Source organism: Micropterus dolomieu, linkage group LG12 (genome assembly GCF_021292245.1).
Source record: "Micropterus dolomieu isolate WLL.071019.BEF.003 ecotype Adirondacks linkage group LG12, ASM2129224v1, whole genome shotgun sequence".
NCBI classification, from domain to species: domain Eukaryota; kingdom Metazoa; phylum Chordata; class Actinopteri; order Centrarchiformes; family Centrarchidae; genus Micropterus; species Micropterus dolomieu.
The window spans coordinates 2,833,837-2,852,232 of NC_060161.1; the positions used below are offsets into that span (position 1 = coordinate 2,833,837).

An 18,396-nucleotide genomic window follows, 5' to 3' on the forward strand; every position below is an offset into this window, starting at 1 on the left:
AAAGGCAAAGGTAGTAAGTAAAGTGACTAAAGGTAGAGAGGAGGAAGAGTAAGTGATGTTTGGGAGAAAGAAAGGGAAGTTAGCAAAAAGCAAAAGGGTGAAACATGGAGAAAGAGACAGGTAGAGAGAGGACAGAGGAAATGAGTGTGAAGGTGAGAGGAGGCAGTGAGATATAATCTGTTAGCTGACGATAAGTCAAGTGTTATAATCAGAAACTCACGGGGGATTTGCAGCTTCGACCAAATCCATTAAGCCATTAAACCGTAGAATTTAATTTGATTTGTAATTTTGCTCTGCTGATGTCAAAACTCCCAGCAGGCTCACTGTTTTTTACTGATGGATTATGGGTTGTGCCTCGAAGGCAAAAAGGTTTTTATTAAAACTGCTCTAAAGTGATGTATTGAATATACAGTATATGTAGATGTATATACATATACAGACTATGTTTAAATTAGCAATTTCTTAAAATCCTTGTGCATGTACATTTAACCAATGACATAAATTAATATCTTAGGGAAAAAGTGAAAAATGGGTCCTTTTAATGATTATTTATGACAGAAAAGTGTCAAAAACAGCCAATTAAAAGGGCTTCTGTTCATCAGACAGTGACTTTATTCCCAAAATTTTAAATATAGACTTGTGAAGTGAAAGAAGTATTTACACCCACTGAAAATTCCCATTTTAAGGTTTTTGTTTAATGTTATTCCCAAATATTCCTCAACATGACGCTCATGGTCATCAGTTTTAATTATTTCATTTTAATATCTAGTAACGTTTGTTCTCTCAGTTTGGTAAGGTGTCTGAATATGAATACTACAATACCCATGAGCCTCAGGTGGCATTGCTATGGAGAACAAGCTAATTAGAGCTGAAGTGAATTCAGAAAGCTTCGTTGTTGCGGTTGTGAAAATGATCACGTCGCTGTAGTTATGGCGGTCACTGCCGCAGGTGCAACAGAATTTTAAATGGACGTTTGGTGAAACGCACCTTGGAAGTTAGTAATTTATTCAGCTGGAAATCCAGTTTCATGTCCTTTCTAGACATTCACCAACTCAGTTGTCTTGCATGGTCCATACAAGAAAATAAACAAGACTTAAAATTTCACAAAATTCAGTGAATGGTGGGTTCAGTGCTTTACACTAAAAAATGAGCTCCTGGCTTGCAGAGAGCATAAACAGAAGAGCAGCTATAACCCACTGTGCAGATAATAATTTCATTCATCTGTCAATTAGTTTTGATTTAACATCTGCATGTTGCACTTTACTAAATTCTTTAATAATTTGCATAAGTAGCTTTAATCACTTGTTTCAGTTTCACCTTGTTAGTGGTTACCTTCTGCAAGATATTATTCTATTTTACTGTTCACTTTACCTGCACTATGTCACTGAATAACTGTCAGTGCTTTTATTTTAGCTGGTAAAACAACTGGTTGCACAACCAGACGTTTTGGGACTCAACCAACAGCAGAGACTTTCCTGTGAACAGAGCTGATTAACAAAAGGAAGAGGCTGCTGCAAAGATCACTCCACCCTCAGCAAACACTGCGTGTGTTTAGCTACCGCACACAAGCAAAGTCATGGAGTCTACGCACTTCCCAGTCTTCAAACACGACAAGAAACCAAGTCACATAAACATATTAAATCCCCCCCTCTCCCTCCGTCTCTCACCAGCCTGCAGCCCGGAGCAAAAGGTGGAGGAGAAGTTTTGCAGTGACAGGTCCACCTCCGTGGCGGTGGCCAATCCCAGTAGACGGGGAAGCAGTGCTGCAAGTGACTGGACGAACAGTCTGGCGCTCTGCTGGTCGGCCTCCTGGTTGCGGAGCAGTTTGAGGGACAGGGCGGCGGTGCGCAGGGAGCGGTGGCCCGGGCAGTCGCGAGGGGTCTGCTGCTCCTCGTCAGCCAGCGAGACGTTGTCAGAGCCGATGTCAGACACATCGGAGCGCCCCGAGTCCTTCTCAGCAGCCATGGAATACTGGTCACACGAGTCAAACTCTGTCCGCGACAAGTCCTGCTCTTCCATGCTGTTGGACCAACAGGTAGATCAGTCGTATCATTTCTATGTTGTATGATTTTAAAGGCATACGGTCAGAAATTAGAATGATTTCCTACTTTCCAGATTTGAACTTGCTTGAGAAAGGCAACATCATTTATTTATAGCAAGTTTCTCCCATTACTCTGTCCAAACCCACAATACGAGTTGAATCCTGTCTGTCTTTCTAATTTTGGCTCATATTACCCCATCCCTGCCATTTTAACAAATTTGTATCTTCGTAAAAAACACATGCGTAAGATTTTCTCAAACCTATCTGTAATTGTTCAGACACAAGAATCAGGACTCCTTCAACATAAAAAGTAATTTAAATTCAGTCTTTGCTGCACACACACCTGAAGTTGCTCTCGCTGTATCGTGACCCCCCTCCGTGGTGTGACCTGGCCCTGGACTCCACAGACAGGAAGTTAGTGATGTCGGGGTAGACGAGGGCGTGACTTCTCTGCACCACATCTGGAGGAACCGCCCCTCCCCTTTCTCCCCCTCCTACTCCTCCACCACCACCACCACCACCACCTCCGGCTTTTACTTTCTCTCCTCTCGCCTCGACCTCCACTGCACCTCCTCCCTCCTCCTGTTGACTCCCCTGAACCGGCTCGAGACTCAGTTCCCGTTTGGTCCCCTCCTGGCCGCCACAGGATGAGGGCGAGGGGAGGCGTGTGTGCTCCCCACACTCCTCGGGAGCGGTGCGACCCAGTCCGAGCTCCCCTACCTCCAGATCCAGGGTGGTTTGGCCTGTTTCAGTGGTGATGCTGATGCTAATGTCAGGGCTGGGCTCGGTGGCCCCGGTGGTGGCCATGTTGGAGGAAGAAGAGCTGGGGTCCAAGGGAACCTGCTCAGAGGACAGGATGTGTCTCTGCCATCTGAAGTCGGCCTCGTTGATCTCCATGGACTCGCGTGTCGACTCTGTCCCATCTTTCAGATCATCCAGACGTCTGAGGAGAAGCCGAGCCTGAGAAAAAGCCGCTGTGTTACGGTTTTAAACTTCAAACCACTTGAGACTTATCACATCTCTGGCTCCCTGAGAAGCTTTTAGTGTGTCAAGGACACAGATTATGAACATGTTTCATCTGTCTGTGGCAAGTCCTAAAACTTGATTTATTTATTTTAGGGTGCAATACTGAATAACTGGAGCACCCCTACTAATGTCTCAGTAATGTACCTGTTCAGGTTGGATGCCGCGGCCATGCGAAAGTTCATCCAGGGCTCCGAGGAGAGCGCAGGCGCAGGAGACCGAAGAGTAACACGCCTCGATGCCTCCTTTCATACAGGCCTCTGTCATCCCGTCCATCACTCTTCCAAAGGAAGCAGAAAAACACTGAGTTAACTGCTTTGCTTGCATTCAGTAAAAATCTGTGAGATTTTGGTTAATTATTGAATTACTTTGTGAAACATTGGGATCATGATATGTGCTTTTTAATGTCAGATTATAAGTAACAAACTAATTATGAGGTTCCACAGTATACAGCACACTATATTCTTATTTAAAGGAAGAAAAATGACAATGATAGATATCAAACTCAGGACCACTGTAACATAGTGAACTAAATGTATTATTTGTGCATTTTTAAAGACGTGAAAAGAAACCCTGTGTACCTTTAAAAGCACGTGCTTTATGCAAACGCAAATTATGATAAGATGCATTTCAGAAAACTCAACTGCACACAGCAAATTCTTCAAAAAGAGAGAGGAGTTACTAACAGTTTTAGCAGGTCCAGGTGGGACTTCCTCTTTGAGAAGGAGCGCTTCCTGGTTTCAGGCTCAGCCACGCACGGACCAGCCAAGTCATACAGTCGCTGGGGACTGCCCAGAATCTAACACACACACACACACACACAGAAATAGATTACTACATTGATTCCACATTAATTTGATGGCCCATTTCCATAAATGCATGTAGCCGTCATGTTATGTCAAATGACGCACACTGTTATCACCTGGAGGGATCCGTTCTATTTGTGTATGTACACATAACAATATTGCTGAGTAAAGATCAGCTATGATGAATTACTAACTTATACTTAGTAAACTGGAAAGGAAATCAATAGCTGCCTGAAGGTAGGCAATCAGTCTGAAAAGTTATAATCTGCTTTAGAAAAAGGTCAGCAAGAAAAAGTCTCCTCCTCCCACCTCCTTCATGATGCGGATGGCCTCGGTGCGGTGCTGAGGAGGCGGGTAAAGCAGGATTCTGTGGTAGAGCGACTGCAGCACCGGTTTCATTGACTCCACGCAGCTCACCAGACGCACAAGCTCTGCGGCGATGTAACACACAGTCCGCACTACCGGTGCGATCCTGGCGGGGGCGTTGGAGGAACAGCCGGACCCTCTGCCTTGATCAGAGACCCCTCCACCGCAGGGGTCCACATCCTGGTTGATCCCTGGAGAAAATGAGGGGACATGAAGCTGAACCATTAAAATCATCTCCTCAAACTTATAACCAGAAAGAAGTCAACAGGCCTGAGTCGGAATGTAAAATCAACTCCACCTACGATTATCTGTAATGTCTAATAAAAAGGTTTCCAACTAAAGGAGATTTCCACTATTTTGAAGAGAGACCATTAAACTGACTGCTGGCAGGAAGGTCTAATAATTAAATGTGGCTTAGTCTGAATTGGTCACACTGTGAACCTGTTTAATTATTGAATCTCTAATTAGATAAATGAGCTTGTTCCAAAGCAATTACAACAATGTTGACATGAGGCTTCGTAAATGGAATTGCTTATCTCTACAATTTTTGACAAAAGAATTTAGAGCTCAGGGGGATGAACGGCTGGCTAATCAGCACAAGGAGCCGCACAATCACTGAACGTGGGATGTGTGGAACAGTTTCGCACTTTTACACTGAGATAAGTACTTAAAATGTTGCAACCCAAGTTTCTGCAACAACCAAATAAAACCACATTTCTGTCAGTTAGCTTTGTTACTGATTTTAGTAGCTGTCAAAAGTTGTTTCTTTCTTGATGTCTGCTGTTCATTTTCATGACAACTGACTCAAACTAGGCTGCGTGTAAATGCAACAATTTTGAAAATCCAGTTACCTAGACTGAGTCTGTCTGAGAAACGGTCTCGGTCTGGCGCCATGTAGCCGTGATGGGAAGCGATGGTTTTGTCATTGACAGGATTTCCCATTATAGCCACGAGGGATGGACACAGCTGCTTCCTGTACATTAGAATATAGTAAATTACAATAAACTGAGATAAGGGGTTCTAAAAAGAAAGAAAATTAGATAAAAAAGCAAGCATAACATGAAACTGACCATTATCTAAGATGTCTGAAATCATCATTAACTGGCTCCAAAAATGACAGGTAAACACCATTTTCTATTCCTCTTTAAACTTTTCTCAATTTGAGAATCTCAGATTTTCTTATTTCTTAACCTGAATTTTTTTTTTTTTGGGATTAAGTGCCAAATCACAGCTTTATTTTGGTGGCAACATGTGTAGAATGTTTATCCTAGTCTTACCATACAAGGTCGGTGAAACCCCTGGACAGGTGCATTGTGGGAGGACAGCTGCTGAGCATAGAGAGGATGCATTCCAGGTAGAGAAGCTGCAGGAGCTGATTGCCGCTGGAACATGAAAAGACACAACAACATTTTTGCAATCCAGATGTCTGAAGTCAGACAGCCTCTGGTAATATCCAGTGTCTGTAAAAATAAATAATAATAAATTGGGTCTCATGAGGAGTCTTTGCCAATCATGTTTCAATAGGTGAAATCGGTGAAGGAAGCAGGTGAAACAATTGTTCTCAACCCCTTCACACCGTTGGCTGTTTTCACTTGGTTTTCACACCCATTATTGACAAGCTTATGGCTGCATAACAGATTCTGCTAATGTGGAACTTTTAGGGGTTTAACACACAGCTGCATGCCAAGTTGGACCTGACTGCGGTGTCAAAATGAGCACAGCTTTACAGCAGCAAAATTAAGACTTAATTAAATGTATGACTACATTTTAGATGAAGTTCACCCAAAACTAAGTGTTGTGATAAAGATAAGAGATGGTCAAAGGAGATCGTTCATTAATAAAGTCAGCTTGTTCTAGTACATCTGCTACCCAAGTGGGTCTGTTCACACACCTGTTTACCATTAAAATATCTATTTTTTAGCAATATTTTTGTTTCTTTAAATTTTAACCTGGTACATGGCCAATTATAATCAGTTTTCTGTGTGGTATGAGATTCCTTGGAGATCTGTGATGCTACAGCAAAGCCTGATGATTCAGCCTCAAGCAGAATTATCACCTACACATTACAACAACAACAAAAGAAAGAACATTGCATCAAGTAATGAAAAACTGCAGCGATACCTGTCTACCGACTCCAGTTTTTCACAGAAAACTGTCAGAACCATCACAACATCTTCACACAGAGCCTGGCTGGTAGGAGAAATATCTGCAAACACACACACATACACACACACACATCATAACAAGGTTAATACACAGAAGCTCTTTATTCAATATGTACATGAAGTGATAAAAAATTACTTTCTCCCGTCTCTTACTTTTCTCTCTCTCACCTCATAATTTCTCTGTAATAAATTAAATAAATCAATACCTTCCCTGTGAACCTGTTTGGCTCTCTGCCTTCAGAGGCATCCATCTAAACTGTTCGTGTGTGTGTGTGTGTGTGAGACTGTACAGTCTCATAAAGAAGCCCTGCCAGTCTCTCTGTGAATGTGTTTCTTACTACATGCAGAAAGGTGATTACAATGGCTTTATAAACCGCTATAAAGCAGTTTGAACTGCACACTAAGGAAGATTGAAGGTCCACAGCCACTAACGGCTCCACAAAGCTTTATTGTTGACTTCAGAAAACAACAATACACACACACACACACACACACACACACACAGAGTGGATAGAAGAAAACTGCTGAGACTTTGCTGACCTCAGATTCTTTAGAAGTTTGTCTGTAGGAGGTGCCACCAGAGTAAAGACCATGTTGTTATCTATGTCAAAGATGTTTATCCTCCGTTATGGTGGTCATTTTAGAAACATCCCCGCAACTTGTCAGGCTCATCTCCACATTGTCAGACTTGCCTCAGTTTCCACCAGTCTAAGCCGTACTCTGCGTGCCTCAGCTGAACACAGGCTTAATGAAAATGTGCAGACTTTACCCAGCTTGCTTCCTGAGAGTATGCCTGTTATGTGTGTTTAGGGCTGTCCAAATCTACAATTTACCAAGGCCGCAAGGGCCTTCCACAAAGTCTGCTTTTATGATGCTTATGTTCAGTTTTTGTCATATAGGTGGAAATTCAATTCTGTCTGAAGTGTTTCTAATATTGTGCCTCCCTCACGTACAGCACTTAAATAGGGAAGACGAGAAAATATACTGAAAAAAATTATAAACTCAACACTTTTCTTTTTAACCACATTCATCATGATCTGAACTCAAAGATCTAAGACTTTCTCTATGTACACAAAAGGCCTATTTCTCTCAAATATTGTTCACAAATCTGTCAAAATCTGTGTTAGTGAGCACTTCTCCTTTGCCGAGATAATCCATCCACCTCACAGGTGTGGCATATCAAGATGCTGATCAGACAGCAGAAATAGGCCTTTTGTGTACATAGAGAAAGTCTTAGATCTTTCAGTTCATCTCATGATGAATGGGGGCAAAAACTAAAATGTTGCATTTTTAATTTTGTTCAGTGTAGTTTATCCCTGTACCAGGACTCGTTAATTTTATCCAAAGCTACAAGAAACCTTTCCTCAACCATCTGGCTCTAAAACATACCGTCGTCTATGCAACAGTGCTGAATCCATCAAATACTACATGAATGTTTTCAGGAGAGGAGAACTGATGGGGCTTATATTTATTTACTCACCACTAACACAGATTTTGACAGATGCGTTTATAATTTTGTTCAGTGTAGAAACGCTTCTCAGTACAACATCACCTTTAACTTTAACATCCATAATAAACATACAATTGAATTTACACAATTCTGAACTGAACATTTTCGTTGTTGTAATAAAAAGATTGTACAGGTGTTCATAATTGGCCACTGAATGTATATTAGAGGTGTATTATAGGATCATACACATGATTATATAATTGAGGTACAGCCTTAGAGCTGATCAGGAGAGTAATGACATACCTCTTCTGTGCAGTGGCAGTGCAGTCACCTCGTCTCCATCTGCACCCTGTAGAGAAGCACACAGCAGGAAGTATGTTTACTACAAGTGTGTCTTTTTTGGGGATTTTGTGTTAACACAGCTGTGATGGTGTATGCGACCGAATGATATTACTCTGATAAAAAGCCGTCTCGGTAAATAAAGAATACATTTAATGTGTGTTTCTGATTGCCTTAAATATGTGTAATATGTGTATACACGTGTGTTTGTATATATATTAGAGGTACATTTAATAAATATGATGAAAACATTGCCATAACTTTGAAGCATTTTGAAATATGCCCGAGACAATTTTACAGAGCCCGAAGTGACAATATACAATGATATAAAATAGACAGGCAACAAATCCTCCCATTTGAGGAGGTGGAAAAGAGAATATTTGGCATTTTGGCTTCAAAAATTCTAACTAAATGAAATATGATATGATTAAAATATCTGATCTTCTAACCAATTAATAAACATGTACAGGTCATTTTGTTTCTCCAACATCAGAGTAAAGCATTTGATATAGTGTAATAGAATTATATTTAAAATTCTGTTGCGATTCCCTCCAGTAGTTTACAAGTGTGCACACATCTGTACACGTGTGCGTGTTTTGTGTGAGGGCTTGACCTCTTGTCTGTGTCGTAGCTGTAGCGTCAGGTCTCCCAGTATCTGGCTCAGCGTGGCTCTGACCGCCGTGTTGATGCTGCGCTGGTGACAGCTGGACACATAGGTCTCGATACACACCTGAACACACACACACACACACACACACACACAATTACATCTGTCAGCGTGTGATCTTTCTTATGCCTGAGTCACAAAAACTGAAAAGTCATGACGCACAGTCTCAAGACAGCATCACAGCCAGACACTGAGATATCGGGGGGGGGGGGGGGCGGGACATATTGTTTGTGTCTCAAACATCTTTCGGCCAGATTAGAAGTTCATAGAGTAAACACTGTGGATCAAAGGAAAGTCAGCAGCTGAGAAACACATGCAGATGAAATGATAATTAAAAGCAGCAGTTGTGCGCCAAAGTAAAAATTTAGAGTAAAAGATTGAGCGCTGAAGACTTAATTTTGGTAGCTAAATAGAAGCCGTGGCAGGTAATAGGCCTGTAGCTCACATGAATGAGTGAGCTTGTGAGTTACACACAAATCCCACGAGGGGGTAGCACCGAAAATGCTGCACAGTACAACTTTTCAGCTTTGCATTATGTTTGCCTGTTAATTGGTTATTTTTCAAATCTAATGTATCAATAGTTTCCCATCGGATTTAGTTGGCAGACACGCCTTGCACCAAAAGACAAATGAAAGAGTTTCCTTTGTAGCCTAAAACCAAAGAACTAACAGACATAAAGACATCTTTTTACAACTCAAGGCATGTTTGAAGAGACATCATCAATGCATGATCACTTTTGAGATTTTGGAATAATTTGCTTCCATAACGGGTATTTCAGACTAGTTGTAAGAAGATGCTCAAAGTATCACATTTAGGTTTATTGCACTACGGTTTGCCTGTGCGGATTTCTCCTAAATCCAACAAAAGTTAGCATCAGATACTGCCTCATTTGCGTATTTAAACATCACATTTCAGAAAACTTGTAATACAGAAATTAAGTGTTTTAATTTAAGTAATCAACTGGGGAGGTTTGATGTTGATATCTGTTATTAGTATTTTATCCAATTCACCTTTTTTTTAAACCTATGCCTGTAAAAAAAAAGATTTCTAAATCCCCTCTGTAAAAACATTTGAGTCTAATATGTCAACAAAATATAAACACTAATTCTGAACCTGACTTAATCCTGTGTTCAGATTTCGGTTCTTCAAATATATGCAAATTACAGCGTATTTAATTAGAACCTGCCTCATTTGCATATTTAAACATAACATTTCAGAAAACCTATAATACAAAAACTTTCATGGTGATATCTATTAGATTTTTTACCCTTTTCACCTGCAGTGTCTCGCCTGAAACTCAATTTTAGGTGACAGGAATGATCTCCGTGCAAATTTGGTTTCATGTCATGGATACGGCATTAAGGGTAAATTATCAAACTCCAGCTCCCTGCTGTTGAAACTGAATAAACCCCTCAGCACTGCCAATCCCTGCATTAAGAACCTGTACTGAGCCTCACTGTTTATATGAGATATTACTGATAATGGAGTGGTGTTGACAACCTCTCCAGCCACCCTGAGTTATGACCCAACACAAACACAAACACACGCACCAGATGGCCGGCCCTCGTGGAGCTGAGCACATTAACACAACATGTTGACCAGGTTTTTATGAGCTGTTAATGGATGTCAAATATCACCTGGGTACAGGAGCTGCTGCTGCTGCTGCTGCTGCTGCTGAGGGAAGCGATGTTACAGGAAAAGACTGTGATAATTTGGTTGTTTGGTTGGAGTTTGGGCCATGGGTTTACATTTGGAGATAACAGTGGCTGGGTGTCGGTCAGGTGGCAGGTCTGCACATTAATGACTAAGATGACATTTTCAGTTCATTATATTTCTGCACCTACAGGAGCCGGAGTCCCTGTGTGGTTTCATTCGTTGATTGTTGTATAAAGCTTTCTGTAATGTGTCCCGCTCAGGGGAATTATGAATAATGAAAAATCTATCCCACCCCACGCAGTCTTGAAAGGTGGCTGTGAAAAGTTTGTTACTTGCCCCTTTGCATCGTCAGCTGTGGTCAGATTGAATTCTAATGTGATCCAGTTGAATGGCATTAAAAAAAGCTTTAAAATGCCAGTGGAAAATTTTGAAACCACTCCTCCATTGTGAATCCAAGCTGACGTCAGCTGCAAAATTACAAAGTTACATAGCCACCTTACCATACTTAAAACCTGCAGTATTCTTTTAAGGCCGTGCAGAGCCTCAGAAAATCTCAGGAAATCCAGAGAGCGCCTCAATAAAAGATATCCAGAGGATTTCCACCTAAGGATCAACTCACTGTCAAGGTCGACACATGAAGCTGGTATTTTGGCAGAAGCTGTGGTTCCAATTGTTCCTCCTGTCTAGTCTTAGGTTGCTTGTTTTTATTTATCAGTGTATTCACTACATCAGTGGTTTTCTGGTTAATCCACATTTCATTGGCACCAGTGAACGCTGGCACAGTTTGCGCACCCAAAACAAGTTTCTTCAACCAGGCTAGTTTTATGGCAAATATCTCTCTTCATCTCAAAAGTCTCTCGCGTTCCAAAATCAGCTGTGTGTTTGTGTGTGTGCAGGATCACTCATCTCTTTTTGAACTTTATGAATAACTGATGACATTACAGCATGAGAGAAGGCCTCCAGGTGAGAAGAGATGGAGCAAAGCTTCACTTCTAAAAACAGACTGAGCTCATGTACTGCTTGCTAAGATAACAGTTCACTCTATTAAAAAAGTATCAATGCTATTTGTCATTAGTTCAGTCCAATCAATACTGTGACCACTTTGTCAGGTCACGTCAAAGTTACGAAATCCATAAAGAAACAGCAAACAATAAAGCACAGTAAATTAAAGAGGATATAAAATGGTTATTTCCAACATTGATTTTCCTGTCAGACTTCATTCCATTCTCGTTTTGCCTAATATATCTACCATAATCATTCTAGTCTAATACCAAGTACATAAAGTTAATACATCGGGGGGTTACAAACAAACAGTCACATCTATGACGTAAACCAACAGAAACCTAAATCCCTACACCCTTGGCTTATCTGAGATGCATTTTCAAATACAGCTTTCTACAACATCCCCAAAGTCAGCTGAACAGGGGAAATATCAATTTCTGCATGATTCTGATCAGTACTGCTGAAACAAAAAACAGTTCCTGTTTGTTGCTAGATGTAAAATCTCAAATATCTGATGTGTATCAAACAGACTCTGGCTGTCCTACCTCAGCAATCCGGAGAATGGAGTCTCCATTAATATCAAAGTTTGGTGAGTAGGTGATACACAGCAGGACCTGCACATAGAAGACAGAAGCAGTTTACTTTAGTATACTTTCTAAAAGAGAATAAACTCTGTAATCATTCTTTATATATAGGGGAGACTAATTTAACAGTTTAGGGAAACAGACTTCAACCATGAGCACTGTGACAAAGTTAGTCCAATTTAAGTTGAACATAAATTGGCGAGATCTGTCAGCTGGAAAAGACACCAACATGAGGTGACCACAGCTCTACAGAGGCCACATCACAGAAAACCATCAAAGAAAAAGAAAAAGCTGCAATGCTGGCAAGCTCTTCATGCAGAGCTGTTAAGCTGCCAGGTATATTTACATCACTGTACTGTTTTTAACACAGGGCTACTGCAGACTGAGAGTGCACTGTGAAGTATAGTAAACATGTAAAATGCAGTTCGGAGTCTACTGGTAATATTGGGTAAATATTTAGGAATTTATATCAGCATGTCTTACCTTCATGACTTCCACCTGCAGGTCTTCATGGAGAGATGGGGTGACTCTGATGGCCTCCAACATCTGGCTCAGCAGCTGCTTCTCCAGAGCCTCCACCTCTACCTCCACACCGACCCCGCCCACAAACCTGTCCTCACACAGGAGCTTCTGAAGAAAGTCAGAGGGAAGAAAGTTTCAGAGAGCAGACCACTGCTGCTGCTGTATGCAAAAACATCATGCGATCAAACGACTTCCTCATGACGGCTAAATAAATCTATATTTTTAGTACAAAAACTTGTCACGGACCCTCTTTTTCAGGGTTTGCAACTAGCAGTAAAGTGACTCAATAATGTCAGTTAAACTGCATTATTTATCTAAGTTTTGCTTGTCTGGTCATTCTAGACTAGAAGTAAATGCACCCTTGTTCCACTAGAGTTGAACAAGCATTTTATTGCTTGTGAATTATGTATGTATGAATAACTTTTCATTTCTAAAAGGAAGATTGTGTTTTTTCTTCTTTTATTTTACGCTGATGTTGCAAATGACAGATGTATGCACAGTAAATAGGAATAAAAGGAAGAACAAGAATAAAATAAAACAGAGAAATAATCTGCTATATATTGCAGTACCTGCATTCCAGTAAGCGCCGTCTGTCCTAGTTTGGTGTTTTTTGACTCCAGAGCCATCTGTAGCGGCAGCAGACAACACGCTCTGGATGCACACAAACCAAAACACAAACAATATTAAACTCTATGACTCTATATCTTATAATTTGAGATCAGATTTGAAAAAATTACATTGAAGACACAAGTGTAACTTAGGGCTGGACGATATTTTTATCACAATAAAAAGTTTCATATCTTTCGATATCGATAATTATCACAATAAGTATTAAATCGTTATTTCTTTCGAGTTTAAAGGCTGATTTTTGCCCTTAAGTGAAAGTTGAAGAAATCTGATGGTTAATTGTGGTTTAAACTGTTCATTATGGCAACACTTGTGTCCAAACAGTGGAACACTTCACAAATCTGAAGTAAAACTTTATGATCAAATCTTTGTCAACAAATATGCACGAGTAAAATTAATTAATAGCTTTTTTTCAGTCCTTTTTACTCAACAAAATAAAAGAGACTGGGTTGTTCCACGACTTTGATATTTAATAGGAAGTGAGATTATATCTCAGATCCTCCTCACTCTCTCCTGCTCTTAACGATACTGTATGTACAAGTTCAGAACATCAAATCACAACTGAGAGGTAAACGATTAACGTGAGCTTCTGACCGCAACCACAGAGACACACAGAGCTTGTCCGTTTGTATCGGTCTCTCTTGACCACGTCTCTCAGCTGAAAGGGTCACCATGCTCCACTGGTGCTAGAAGCTACTTTAGCACATGCTCAAGTACAAACCTGCTGGAAAACAAATCTGACCTAAATGAAAGAGAAACCTACTGGGTTTTGTCAGTTTGGTGCATGTCGGGTTTTTTTTATAAGCAGAAAAAGATTTCTCGTTTTAATGAAACATACAATTAAAACAATCAACGTTATGCCATGTAGGGAGATGTTTAAAGGTTATAGTCAGACTGGGTGAAGCTGCTGCTGCCTCCATTCACACAGATGTAGGTATCTGCTGACTGTGATGGGACTCAAGATGCGGTCAGGCAGGCAGTGTCGTCGGGTTGTTAGTGTCTAGCAAGGACTGGAAATCTGTGATAACATGCAACGTCACTTTCATACATTTCAAAGTGGGATTCTGCTGAGACATCAAAGCAATGAGCGTACTGAGTTAATCCAATGCCAAAAAAAGATAAACGAGGACTTTTGAAAGGTATCTGTTGCCTTTAATATTGCTTGTTTAGTTGATGTAAATATTTTTTGTCTTGTTTGTTCTTTAAAATGTGTTTTTCATTCTAGATGGTCTATATACAAACTAGCATGTATGCCAGCTCTGACCCATTGTGGATTCACAATTCACAAAAAAACTTCTCTCAGTTAAAAATAAAACTCTTTTGTAAAACATCCTTTGTTTTGTCCCAAACTAGACACTATAGAGTTTCATAACCCAGCAAGCTGACTTGTCCATATCCTCAATCTTTCTTTGTCATGTTTTTCTGCTCTCTCTCTCTCCCCCCCTCTCATTATTTGTAGTTGGTTGAGTCACCATGCTCTGCTGCTGATAGCAGGCCACTGGACTTCATCTCTGAGCTCTCAGGCTGCCCTGAGCTGTCACAACTGCATTCGTTCAAATGGGCTGCAAGGAGCCACAGTTGTCATGGCAGCCAGTAGTTCCCAGCAGTTTCAATGACTATTTACTATTTTCACTATTTATGAGCAAGTAGAGTGCAACAATTAAAATAAAATAGTCAGGACGAGAATCTCAACTCAACTTTAAAAAGGCCCATCACGCCATAACCAGTGGCTCAGAAATGTTTATAAAACCACCAGATTCAATATTTCTATAACATAAAGAATATAAACTTTTAAAATTCCTTATCAAGGTAAATATGCATTTTGTCAATGAAAACCATCATTATTATATCAAACAAGGACCTCCCATAGCAACTATCCTTCAGAGAGAACCATTGTATATCTTGTTTCGTTCTGTCAGTCAGTTTGTCAGAGTAAGTGTCCTCTTTGTTCGAGTGGCTGAGAGTCCATTTTGTAATAAGAGACTTCAAATTTTTTTTGTAGAAACAGAGGAGCACACTGGCTGAGAACCATCGCACTACATTACGGAGACATTATCATCAATATTTAATCTAATAATCTCTAATACAACAATAGAGGTTATTGGATGAATAATTCATGGTGTGTTGAGCTGCAACGGCATCCAGAATTTATGGCACCTTCGTCACAATGCAACTGCCACCAGGAGCAGCTCTCCATTCACTTTACATTTTACAGTTGATACATTCAAAAACTCTCTGACATTATAAAAAAAAACAATGCATCAATGCCCAAACACAGAATATTTCCATGACAACACATGCAAAATCAATACTGCAGTCTTCTTACAATGCAAAACAATAATACAAGAGTTCGACAAAAGGAAATACTGGACTCAAACTGGATATTTGAACCCAACCATATATATTGGATTTCAGTATTTTGGCTACTGTGAACAGCTGTCTGTCCTGTTTGATTTTCTCCGCATGATTTGATAGACATGATTAGTATAAAGGGGGTGACCTTAACAACAGGAACACCTGTATAATCTAATAATATCCAAAACAGCAGGCCTGTGACAAACCTTACCTTCAGATCTTACAAGCTGGTAAAGTTCTCTTTTTGTGTACACACACAGTTTCACTTTCAGGTCTACTTTCATTTTTGATAGCATTGTATTTTGTGGCAGTGATGCGCTGGACCAACCAGAAGTGATACTGACCTTATTAAGCTGATCGGGTATCGGTCAGATATGAAGGATCCACAGTTCCAAACTTCTTTATCAATGTCATTATAAAATTCAATATTTCCACTATCAGTTACATTCATTAAATTACCGTACATAAATATTCTATGCAGAATACAGATACAGCCTCTGGCGCTGGATTGGTATTTGGTATCGGAAGATACGCTGAGATAAGGTACTGGGATTTGTGTCAGGACAGAAAAAGTCAGGTCAGTAAATCCCTAGTTTGAGGCACAATTTGGGAAAAAAAAATTAATTATATCCAGGAATGTTTTTTTTTTTATTACAGGATGAGTTAAAAAAATATTTTTTTTAATCCAACCAACAACATATAGGTGAAAATTAAATTATCATCAGTATAAAAACTGTAATTTACCTGCCGGTTGTGTGTTTTATTTACTTTGAGGAACTCTCACACGTGCTTCTTTTATTTTATTTTCTATCATGTTGATGTTATTGTATCCACCTGCTGTAGCCTAAATTCCTATATTCTATGGTAATTATACTGTAGTGGTGTTGGAACTGTGTTTAAACTGAGCGATGTGAAACACTGCCTCAGTATTTGCATTATCATCCCAGGAATTATTTGACCAGTCAAATGAACTCAAATTATACACACGGTGGAAAATAACGGTGTGTAAGCCACAGGGCTCGGAAAAGAACAGTTTGAATTTCAATATTCAGATATCTATTCCCTGCAGTAAAAGCACAGGCTGTACAGTATGTGTAGCTGTAGGGCAAAGCTAACTTGTCTTACAACTTAATACAAGCAGGTGGTCTAACAAACCTTCTGGTGCACAATGATCAACTGCTCTTGGAAACACATAACATTGTTTTTGATTATTATACAAAGAACATTTCCAGTCTGTTTAATGTTTTTTGTTCAGGTTCTGTTAGGTTTGTTGTTTTTCTCTTACTGTGACTCTAACAGGTTTTGACTTCATGCCTTCAGAGCTTTGAGTTGAAGTGAACTGAAATGAATTGAACTGAGCTGCCATTTAACTTACCGAAGTTGTGAAGGAGAAATCTTGGCTGGTCCATTCTGAGACTCAAGGGTTTCTGTAATTTAATGGAACAAAGAAAAGGAAAGACTGTCATTAATATCTTATGACAGATATGCTATATCACATTTACCCAAACCAAAATATAATGTAAATTCCCAGCTGTTAAGTATTCGGTTTGTTGAGCTCAGGAAGAGCAGATGAAAATCTGGCAAATCTGGTTCCCAAGACTAATGCTAATGTCAACAGTATTTGACAATATTAGCTAGCTAGTTAGCACATTAGCTCAGACACAATAGCTATCAATTGTGCTGCATGTCAAATTTATGTTGAATAATTTAGCACATAGGCGTCTACAGAGATGAAGGATAATTATGTCACAGACATAACAGAAATACTCACTTGAGCACCAAAAGTGTATTAATTCACTACTGAAAATACAAATGCACTTCCTCCCGTTTGAGTAAGATTTGTTAAAAACTACAGAGGCCAACTGTTTCAGGAAACTATTAAGGCTTTTTATTTAATGGAAACTATATATTTGTGAGTTATTTATGAAGATTTAGGCCTATGTCTTCAATAAGAACTACTGCAATAAGAAAAATGCTGAGTACCTGCTGAAAACAGCAGCTTTTAAAGTAGACAGATAGCTCAGAAACCTTGAGAAATTTCACCTTGGCTTCATATTTTCAACTAACACGGGATATTCTACTGCATTTTTCATAGCAGAAACTTGACAAATGACACTTGCTGACATCTCTAAACCCAGCATAAATCTCCTGTTACTCTGCAGAGCCTGTCATGTTGTGCACGTGTTTCAAGGTTTAATGTATGTGTTTATGGCATTCACATGGGACATTTGGCATCCTTCACTTTCAGAGACAACTATAAGATGCAGTGATGTTATGGGCGTGTCTACAAATATTTCAAGGCAGTCTGTGAAACATTTTATTTGGCTGATGAAGTCCTTTCCTTTCGTAGAACATAAATACACTCAACTGCACTGTGTATCTATATCAGACAGAGGGCAGACATAACTGAAATATAGCCTAGCGCATGAGATATTGTCTGTTTTTAATACGTCACAGTTAAGAGCTCAGTTTATACATACACCTTTTTGTATGTGTATGCATGGCACATACTTGATTCCAACGTCTGCAGTCCACTTGGTCATGCTCTATTGGGTTTAAACATGCCCTTTCAGTGTGTGTGTGTGTGTGTGTGTGTGTGTGTGTGTGAGATTGCACGCTGTTCCTTCATCAGCACAATCTGAACCCATCCACCCATTCACCTGCCACCAAAAGGTCAGGCTGGCCTATAATGGCTATTAATACTAACAATATCACCACTGACGTCAGTGGAAACTGCTTTTTCCACATTCTTAAATGGAGTTTAATACATTTTATTTGGGAGTGTCACATGTT

The 18,396-nt window shown here is 39.9% G+C and overlaps 1 protein-coding gene across 1 annotated transcript in view; it reads right to left on the reverse strand.

The window, feature by feature from the left end:
• arfgef3 (ARFGEF family member 3) overlaps nt 1-18,396 on the reverse strand; it is a 50,451-nt gene that overhangs the window by 30,094 nt on the left and 1,961 nt on the right. The window contains exons 2-16 of the mRNA XM_046065855.1: nt 16,979-17,030; nt 13,191-13,272; nt 12,583-12,729; nt 12,061-12,129; nt 8,804-8,920; nt 8,155-8,200; nt 6,358-6,442; nt 5,514-5,618; nt 5,088-5,209; nt 4,180-4,427; nt 3,751-3,863; nt 3,212-3,344; nt 2,653-3,001; nt 2,385-2,526; nt 1,668-2,020 (exon numbers count right to left, since the gene is read on the reverse strand). Coding sequence (XP_045921811.1) covers nt 1,668-2,020; nt 2,385-2,526; nt 2,653-3,001; nt 3,212-3,344; nt 3,751-3,863; nt 4,180-4,427; nt 5,088-5,209; nt 5,514-5,618; nt 6,358-6,442; nt 8,155-8,200; nt 8,804-8,920; nt 12,061-12,129; nt 12,583-12,729; nt 13,191-13,272; nt 16,979-17,030 — 2,163 coding nt within the window. The remainder of the gene's footprint in view (nt 1-1,667; nt 2,021-2,384; nt 2,527-2,652; nt 3,002-3,211; nt 3,345-3,750; nt 3,864-4,179; nt 4,428-5,087; nt 5,210-5,513; nt 5,619-6,357; nt 6,443-8,154; nt 8,201-8,803; nt 8,921-12,060; nt 12,130-12,582; nt 12,730-13,190; nt 13,273-16,978; nt 17,031-18,396) is intronic.